The sequence below is a fragment of the Rhinopithecus bieti genome, unplaced genomic scaffold (assembly GCF_001698545.2).
Source record: "Rhinopithecus bieti isolate Rb0 unplaced genomic scaffold, ASM169854v2 scaffold_13617, whole genome shotgun sequence".
In the NCBI taxonomy this organism is placed as follows: domain Eukaryota; kingdom Metazoa; phylum Chordata; class Mammalia; order Primates; family Cercopithecidae; genus Rhinopithecus; species Rhinopithecus bieti.
This window is the reverse complement of record NW_016807714.1, coordinates 1,280,981-1,290,182: the sequence shown is the minus strand read 5'-3', so window position 1 is coordinate 1,290,182 and position 9,202 is coordinate 1,280,981. Positions and strand designations below refer to the sequence as shown.

Genomic DNA, 9,202 nt, shown 5'->3' with positions numbered 1-9,202 from the left:
CACACCTAGTACTCGACCAGAAAACGTTTGCTCAGTGCCTAGCGGATGGTGCCCCGCTATGGGTCTCTGCCCTAGGCCGGCCACCCCTCCAGCAACGCTGGTGCCCATGATGGCCACCTCCGCCAGGCCTCCAGCTCCTGCCTTCTGCCGCCACTGTGGGCTCAGGCCGCATGCCCGCACGCCCCCAGGGCCCTCCAAAGCAGGCGGCATCCTGCGGAAAGAAATTCTCTGGACTTTATTCCCGATACAGGCCTTGGCCAAATACCAATGGCAGGCCCCAGAGCCAGGCAGGCTGAGGCCACCAGCCCGGTCAGCTATAGGTGTCAGGGTCCGCGTCCTCTGGCAGAAAGTAGCGCTGCAGGGCGGGCTGCAGGAGCCGCGGGGGCAGCGGGCGTGGGGGTGTGGGCCAGTCCCGGGGGAAAGGCTGCGGCTCCACACGTGGCAGCGGCAGCTTCAGCGTCCGGATGGGGCCGTCCAGGGTGCGGCCGGCACAGAGCCGGGAAGGCATCGGGCCTGGGGGCGGGCGGAGGCTTGTGAGCCCGGGGGCTGGGGCAGGATGGGGCGCAGTCTCCACCCCTGGCCCCACTCACCCCTCAGTCTCATCGCGGACCTCGCGGACCTCTGCGCCTTGGCCTCTTGCAGCCGGAGGATGGGGTGGCACCTGGAGGCAAAGAGGAGGGTTCAGCCGGCCCAGCCCCACGCTTGGCCGCCCCGGCCCAGCCCCACGCTTGGCCGCCCCACGCAGGCCCCGCCGGCGCAGGCCCCCGCGCACCAGCTCCGGGGTGGGTGGCACCACCATGTCGGGCACCGCGCCACCGTCGGGCCACAAGCGGGCGCGAGTGCGCAGCCTCCTCCTGGAGCGAGCTCTGCTGCCGCGCCCGCTGCCGCCGCGCCCGCAGCTGCTGACAGAAGAAGTTGAGCGCGTCTATGGGGCCCAAGTCCAGCAGCTGCGAGTGCGACCAGTCGGTCTCCTCCAGCAGCGGCGGCTCTTCGGGCAGCTGAGCAGGCCCGGCAGGGCTCAGGCCGGCCTCGGGCTCCAGGCAGAAGCTCTTCAGCGTCTCGGAGAGCACTCCGAGACGGAGCTGGCGGGTCCCCCAGCTGCGCGTGGGTGCCAGCGTCCTCTGGGCCTGGAGCTCCGGGGAGAGAGAGGGCGGCTCCGCAGGCGAGACCACCATCAGAGGCACCTCTGAGACCTGCGAGAGCCTCCCGGAGATGCCGGAGGGCGACCAGGAGGTGCCCAAGGGTACCACGGAGGCGCGCGTGGGTGCCCCAGAGACCACTGAAGTCTGCGATGGGGTCTCCTTGGGAGGAGAGGAAAGTGCTGAGGTCTTGGAGACCTTGGACAGCACCACCAGCAACGTGGCTGAAGACAGTGGCTGCGAGCTTTCCATCTGTGGGGAGGTGACCCACGGCCAAGCACCCTGGCACCTTGAGCACCCCCATGGCCACTGAAACTCCCTTCTGCCCGACCCTCAGCCCAAGGCAGGGGCTGCCCCTCCCTTGACAAGGAGGTCCCAGGGCTGTCCCTGGCTCAACACCCAGGGCCAGACACCCCCTGTTGACTTCCACCTGCGCAGGGAAATCTCCAGAGATGCTCAGGGCAGGGAGGCTGGAGGCCCAGGACTGGGCAAGGCAAGGGGCCTGTGGCCTCAGTTGGCTTTGATCCCAGGACTTGTAGAAAGTCAGAGAAGGCAACAGGGTTCCCAAGGCACCCCCGGCCCCCACCAGCCCAACCTGAAGCTGCTGGATCATGTCCTCCAGTTTCTGGCAGCAGCGAGTACGCAAGCCAGCCTTGGAGTCCAGGTCCGGGCTCTGGACCCAGGTCATCATCTCCTGGAACAGGAAGCCTTCTGGGTCCTGAAGGCCCAGCCTGTGCAGCAACTTCTTGAGCTCTGGTCTGGGACAGATGCATGTGGCTTGTCCAGAGGCCTTCCCAGTGGCAGGGAAGGCTGGGCCGGAGCGTGACTCACCGGCAGCGCACTGGAGAGTAGAGGAAGTAGGACATGAGCTCCAGCACCACATCCCGGGACTCCAGGGAGCAGGCCAGGAGCAGCTGCATCGCCAGTATCACGAACTTCTTCTGCGTCTGGTCCTGAGGCAGGCGGAGGGGATGTGGTTGCTGAGGGTGGGTGGGCAGGAAGGAAGACTGGGGGCAGGACAAGGGGCACACCTGGAGGCTGGGGGGCTGGTCCAGGTTGAGCAAGTATATGAGCAGACCCTGCAGCTGGCCTTGGAGATCACTGCTTATGTTGGGCAGCAGCCTCAGCAGCACCTGCAGGATGTGCACACGGTCCACCCACGTGGTCTCCTCCAGCAGGGCCACCAGCAGCGAGGCCAGGCCCTCCACCGTGCCCGCCTCCGGGTATGCCTGCAGGGTAGCATGCGGAGGTCCTGCTCCCATGTCACACCCAAGCCAGCCCCTACCTTCTCCCCTGTCCCTCACCCTAACCCATGCTTCTCAGGCATCCTCAATTCCCTCCAACCTGCAGGTTGAAGACGGGGAACAACTCTTTGAACCAGGTCTGGTAGATGAAGAAATGCAGAAACTTGGGCAGATGCCCGTAATGCTCATCCAAAAGCAAACTCCCATGACGGTGCCAGTGATGAGGGTGGGTCCTGGCAGTCTCGCAGGTGCGCCGCCGGGGCTCCCGGGTCCACTCCACAGCACTCTAGTGGAGCAGCAGTGGCTGCAGGTCCCACCTGTCTGGGTCTCAGTGTAAGCCCACCTCCCATGGTGGCCTGGGGCCCCTGCCTGAGCCTCTACCTGATCCTCCAGTTCCCAGGAATCCAGCTGCTGGCTCGAGTGCAGGCTCAGGGAAGCCGAGGCCCGGTCCAGCTCCTCCTCTACCTCTTCCTTCTCCTCCTCTTCCTTCTGATCTTTCTCCTCCTCCTCTCCAGGCTTCTCCCCCAGCCACTGGAGCAGCTTTCTCTGCCACTGGGCTTGGGATGGCCTGGGGTGCTGCAACCACAGGGCATCCTGGCTTGCCCCTGGCTGCAGAGGGGCAAGAGGTGGTGCCTGATGGGTTGCAAGGCCAGCAGAGCCCTCCCCTACCAGCAAAGTCCCCAGCCCCATCCCTTGCCTTGAGCTTTCTCCGGGAGGCGAGCTGAGTCAGGGATCCGAGGCCGCTGACCTCTGCATTTAGCCACATCTGCTGGAGCACCACAGAGTTGGGCACATAGCCGGGGAAGCAGATAGGCCTCAGGCAGTACTGGAGGTGGGCACAGCAGGGAATGCTGAGCACCTGGATTCCCCCAGCCTGGCCACCACCTTGGTCACCTGTATATCCTCTCAGAGCCCCTCAGCTGCCAGTCCAGCTCTGCTGCCAGGCCTCCGACAGCTGACTGAGCTGGCACCCCTACTCTCAACACAGATGGCAGAAGAACCTTGAGATACCAGGGGCGAGGCCCTCAGTGAGCATCAGCTGTGACAAATGAGAAGGGAAACCTGGGGAAGTGCTAGCTTCTAGGGGCCCTGACACCCCGCAAGCTCCTCACAGGACTTGGCCCAGCCCTGGGACAAGAAAGTCTAGAAGAAGCACAGGGGCCAGGGAGGAAGGAAGGAACTTGGAGAGGGGGCAACAAAGAGCTTGATGGTGGTACCCAGGTCCAAAGAGTCAATAACCCACCTGGGCAAGTGACGGTGCCAGGCATGGGCTGGGGGAGGGGCTGAGGCCTTGCCTGGGCACCTGGTGTATGTGAGGGTGGGAAGACAGTGGATTCTGAAGGAACAGGTTCCCTTGACTTTGCTCCTCTAAAGGGCAGGGACTCTGGTCTTCCAGGAAAAGTCCCTAGGGGACCTGCCTTTCCACAGCCTCCACGGGGGAAAGCAGTGTGTGGCATAACCATCTGGGGGGCTGGCTTTGCCTGATGCCAGCTCCCAGAGCAGCAAGGAGTCTGTGGCCACAAACACAGCTGTACTGGAACAGGGTTAGACAGACTGTGAAGGGTGAGGGGTGAGGGGTGCGTGGGAGGCTGCAGCCTGGCCCTCTGGTTGTAGGTGGGCATGGCCCTTGGGTCAGATTTGGACACAAAGATTTGTAGCAAAAGGGAGATGGCAGGCACAAGAGTGATGCCTGGAGAGGAGTGGCTCTCCAGGAGCTGGGTGGGGGTCTCACCTTGTGGGGCTGCACGGCGGCAGGAAAGAAGCCTCCGAGGCTAGAGAGAGGTTCCTTGGGCTGTCTCTTTGGCAGCAGTGGGATCTGGGGGATGGAATGGGGGCTCAGAACAACACAGTCCCCAGTACCCCTGCAGCTCTGCCCGTCAGAAGGTAGTACCCCACCTGCCTGGGTCCCTCACCCTGCACTGCAGGTGGGAGGATGGCAGGTCCAGGGCTATGGTCGGCCTCCCTCGGAGCTGCTCCAACTGCAGCTGCAGATCCAGACTGAGACCCAGGTAGTGGCTCAGTGAGGAGTGGGCCAGAAGCTAGGGGTATAGGAGGAGTCACAGGGTGGCAGAGGGGCCATGGCGGCCCAGCAGGCATGTGGGAGGGTGGGAAGCCTTAGCTGGGATGCCTTGCTGTGCACCCTACGGTGGGTGGGTGGGATTGGCACTGTGACTCGGGGAGGCTGGGAGAAGTGCTGGCCCAGGACCCCCAGGTCCTGTGGGGACAGGGCTGTTGGCACCGTTTGGGCTGCAGTACTGACCTCACCGCAGGCAAGACAGTGGGCAGCTTGGGGTAGGGCACACACATCCCAGGTCTCTCTGTCTACTGTGAGGGTCCCGGTGCTCCACTGCTGGGACTCCCTTCCAGACTGCATGCCCTGGGAGGGTAGCAGGAGCAGACAGACCATCAGAGACCAGGTGGGAGGGGTGGGTGGAGAGGAGGGGCCAGGGTCAGGACTGGGTTGGGGGAGACCCCACACCTACCAGCAGGCCAGAGCCATAGATCAGACGGAGGTAATTGTCAAAGCCTTCCTGACGCTGCTGCCAGGAGGGTGGGGGCCGGGCTGCTGGGGCCAGTAGCCCCAGCCTCAACTGCTGAAGGTCTCGGTCCCGGGCCACTAGGGCGTCCAAGTCCTGAGTCAGTGTTCAGGGATCAGCCTGCTCTTCCTTGAGCCTTGCTACGCGCTGCCCAGACAACCACAGGGATCCCAGGCCTGCCCCAGGGCTGAAGGCTGGGGCCTGAGCCTGGGCTGGGTGGGTTAAGGAGGACCCACCCCACCTCCTTCGGCACCAGGTGCTGAGATGTTGCCCTCGGACGATGGATGAGAGACAAGGCCTTGCTGCAAACAGGGACAGGCACAGGTGGGATGCTGGGTGGCATGTCAGTGGGCTGGGGCAGAGGCTGGGACAAGGACTGAACCCAAATGGGTGTGCCAGGGCTCAGGCAGGCTTGCATCAACTCCAGAGGGCCCCACACAGCCAGGCCCTCACCCAGGGTGGGAAAGTCGGGCCTCCAGGAGGGTTGAGCAGGCCTGTATGGGACCTGAGGCTGGCTGCCCCATGGAGGTTGCTGAGCCTCTGCAGCTGGGTGGAAGTCAGTGATTCCTGGCTCGTCAGTGGCAGCGGAGGGTCGTCCACCATGTCTGGGACCTTCCAGCACATCTTCTGAATAGGGGAAGGAACCTGTATCCCTGGCTGGGGGAACCCAGGTCTGCCCCCACAAGGTGGGCAAGGTGAGGGGCCCACCTTGCTCACTCTGTCCTCACCACACACCTTAACTAGGTAGGATGTAGGCAGGTAGAGCCTATGGGACACCAGGCAGAGGCGGGATTCCAGTGCCAGCACCAGGTCTCCACTGTTGCTGCAGAAAGCCAGGGCCTGAGGGGCACCATTCAGCTGCAGGAGCCTGGAGGGGACCCAGGGCAACCGAGGCTCAGCAGGGACAAGGCCTTCTCCACCCAGTCCAGCCACTGGGCTCTGGTGCGAGGCAGAGGGAGGAGACCCCAGCCCTCCCCACCTCCCAGCCTACCGCAGGAGGCGGTTCTCAGCGGTCCAGATGCGAACGGTGCAGTCCAGGCTGGAGCAGGCATACAGCTTGAGCGCAGGGCAACAGCACAGGCCTGTGGGCAGGGTTCAGGGTCAGGAACCGAGCCGGGCAGGGGCTGGGCTTCACCCGCGCTGCCCCCTCACCGGTGATGTGGTCCGTGGGGTCGTCCTGGGGCCGGTGGTCTAATCGCGGACTGTCGCCCAGGCCAAACTGCACCAGGCCGTAGGTAGCGCTGTCTGGGTCTTCAAACGCACAGAGTGCCCACGGGCCGGGTAGCAGCAGGAAAGAAAGGTTGCGCAGCAGGCTCAGGCTCTTCCTACCGCGTTAGGGAGAAGACACGCAACATTTCTCACCCGGGGTCAAAGCGTCCCCACCTGTGGGCCAGCGGAGGCGCGGGGCTGGGGCCTCGCTCGGGAGGGGAGGGGGCTCTGGTGGGCGGCCTGACCGTTTGCGCGAAGGGGAGCTACTGACCGCGGGACACGATGACTGTTCCAGTCGGTGGCATGCAAACCGGCCCGACGAACCCTGGGCCCGGGCTGTGCGCCTCCGTTTGCGAAGACAGTCTTCGACCGACAGGCCAATCCAGGGGCACTGACAGCGGTTGCGCGTTCCATGTGCCCCAAAACCAAGGGCAGGTTACCTGCCGAGTGGGAAAGAGGCCTGTTGGCGCGGAACCCCGCCGCTCCTTCCCGCCCGCCAGAACCCTCGGCCGGCCTCCCGGCACCCCACCGGGTTCTTGTTCTTCCAGGCGCAGGCCCACAGCGCTTGCGGCGTCAAACTTCGCCTGTTTGCTGGCTCACCGAAACCTCCCTCAGGAGGAGGAAAAGGCGCGCTCCGAAGATCCGTTTCGAGGTGTGCTGCTTTTAAACAGGTGCAGACCAAGCCAAGGGCTGCGCGTTTTGCCAGGGGGCCGGCCGGGCGCGGGGCATAACGCTGGTGCCAAGCACGGCTCATGGGCAGCGCGCCGCGTTTGCGCGCGGGACCACGTTGCTGCCACGGCCTTGGTCAGCCAAGCCCACAAGCCCTCGCCGCGGCAAGGCAGTAAGGCCGACGGCTTGCCTGCCGCAGTCCTCCGGCTTCAGCAAGCAGCTGAGCTCACTAATGCCGCCCGGCTGGCCAGCCGACAGGAGGTAGACCGAAAAGCCGTCGGTGCACGGCGCACACGAGGCGAAGATAGCCAGAGAAAACGCGGGTGGCAAGGCCTGGGGCCAACGCGGGCGTCCACCTGCATTTATTGGAGCCCCACCTTGGCGGGCAGCGTTTGCGCCAACGCGAGTAGAGCTCGCGTTTTACGCTCCCAACAGTTGGCCACGCTTGCCTCGGCGCACAGAGAACAAGCCAAAAACTGCGCCAGCCCGGCACGCTGCGCCGCGCAGGCAAACGGGCCCACGCGCCGGGAACAGCTTGTCCTTGGGACCCCAGGTAGCCCAGCCCGCTACTCGCCCACCCTGCCGCCGCCGCCTGCCAAAGTCCCAGGTGCGTAGCGTTCCTCGTCCTGGTTTGAGGCCGACAACACCCAGGGTCGTGTTAGGGAGCAACATCCATAGGCGTCACTGGTTGTTCCTGTGCGGAGGGGTGCAGGTTTCACTCGCGCTGATGAAAAAGGCAGGGGAGGCCTTCCATCTATGTTGCAAAGTTCAAAGTGCAAAGGCAAGCCTCGGCCAGAGCCTGGCAGAGATTCCTTGCGGACAAAGGCCCTAGAAGCGGCTGGAGGAGGCAAAAGGCCGAGGCTCGGGGTGCAGAGAATTCAGAGCACCTGTGTGGCCCACGAACACCATCCGGATCTGCCAGTTAGCCTCCCACACCTTCACGGTGCTGTCCCGGGAAGCTGTCACCATTGCCTCTACTTCCTCGCAGTAAGCCAGGTCCGAGATGGTGCTACAAGTGGGGAATGGGAGAAGCCCAATGGACTTAACATCGCCCTGTGAGGGCCCTTGTACCCCTACATGCCTGGCCCTCCTTAGGGGGATTCCCCCTCACGTTTTGTGCAAATCCCGGCGCACATCTACCAGAGTCCAGGCATGCAGATCGAAAGTAAGCACGGCCGAGCCATAGGCCGCGAAGCAGCGGAGGATGTGGTGGGGAGGAACCGGCCCCACAGCCAGACGCATGAGCCTGCCCGTTGGGCTCGGGGGCGGGTGCAGTGGTGACCCTCGCAGCACTAGGCGGCGACCACCTGAGCGGAACTGCCAGAGCGCCAGGCTGCTGTCCATCTCCGCCACGAGCAGCAGCCTGAGGTCAGGCACGGGCAGGCAGCAGGTGGGCGCCCAACCCGGGGCCCTGCCCACCCGCTGCTCGCTCAGCCACAGCAGGCTGAGGTTGGGCCTCAGAATGGCCAGCCCCGCGGGGCCCCAGCCTACAAAACGGCCCACGGCACCCAGCGGGCCCAGCACGGTCACCAGCCCCGTAAGCCCGACAGGTGCCAGCAGCGTCTCCTGTGCCCAGCCGTCTTCCTTGTGCAGGTGCAGGCGGCCCGCGCCGTCCAGCACCACGAAGCGTCCGCCCACCGGGTCCTGCGCCACCGAGCGCAGCCCGGCTGCCACCTCCAGGCGGCGCAGTGGCTCCAGCCCATGCGTCAGGCGCGCCACGCGCAGCTCGGCTCTCTTCTCCTGTGGGCCGGGGTGAGCGGACCCGCCGTCAAAGGTTGGGGCTGCTCCGGCCTAGCGGACCCCTAGGGGAAGGACCAGATCCCGAAAGAGGCCTGGAGGCACAGGACGGGCACACCGCACCTTTTCCACGACCTCGTGGAGGCTGGTGCGCAGAAGCAGCCACAGCCGGCGGGCGCGGGCGCGCGGGGTCAGGATTTGCCACTGCTGGCTGCTGGTCAGAAAGGGCAGGACCTGCGACGGCTCCGTGAAAGTCAACTCTGCGGGCGGGAACTGCAAGTTCTGCCACCTACAGCCTCAGGTCCCCGACCCTGACGGTTATGGGGAGCCCTCCTCCAGGGGCCCTGCCCTGCCAGGCACTGCCCAGGGGTTTCCTTCCAGGGGATGGAACCCAAGCCCGAGTTGAGACCCACTTCCTAGCGGATGCCAGTGCGACGAGGCCAGGACCCCTCACCATTCTTTTCGGTGAGCAACCCAGGGTCTGGGACATCATAGCCATCTGCATCATACAGGTCCGAGTCCAGAACTAGGTTGTAGCCTTCTGCCTCCCACGGCTCTGCCTCCATTTCTGCAACTACAGTCCCAGAACCCAACAGCTCCCAGGACTTAGCGGTCACGGCGGCAGCGGCAGTTGCTAGGATACCAGATGCCGCTGGCCACTCCCACA

At 64.6% G+C, this 9,202-nt stretch overlaps 1 protein-coding gene across 1 annotated transcript; it reads right to left on the bottom strand.

Moving 5' to 3' along the window:
* Positions 1 to 220: 220 nt before the first annotated feature.
* Positions 221 to 9,149, bottom strand: WDR97 (WD repeat domain 97). The gene is given in 24 exon segments (XM_017883377.1): positions 221 to 513; positions 591 to 661; positions 771 to 829; positions 831 to 1,301; positions 1,735 to 1,897; positions 1,971 to 2,092; positions 2,171 to 2,368; positions 2,484 to 2,669; positions 2,765 to 2,992; positions 3,132 to 3,209; positions 4,116 to 4,199; positions 4,297 to 4,422; positions 4,644 to 4,760; positions 4,867 to 5,016; positions 5,374 to 5,547; positions 5,656 to 5,788; positions 5,912 to 6,002; positions 6,073 to 6,245; positions 6,989 to 7,131; positions 7,377 to 7,492; positions 7,638 to 7,807; positions 7,910 to 8,538; positions 8,659 to 8,795; positions 8,990 to 9,149. Coding segments are annotated over 24 exon segments (4,134 nt in total). The 5' UTR covers positions 9,102 to 9,149; the 3' UTR covers positions 221 to 310.
* Positions 9,150 to 9,202: the final 53 nt, after the last annotated feature.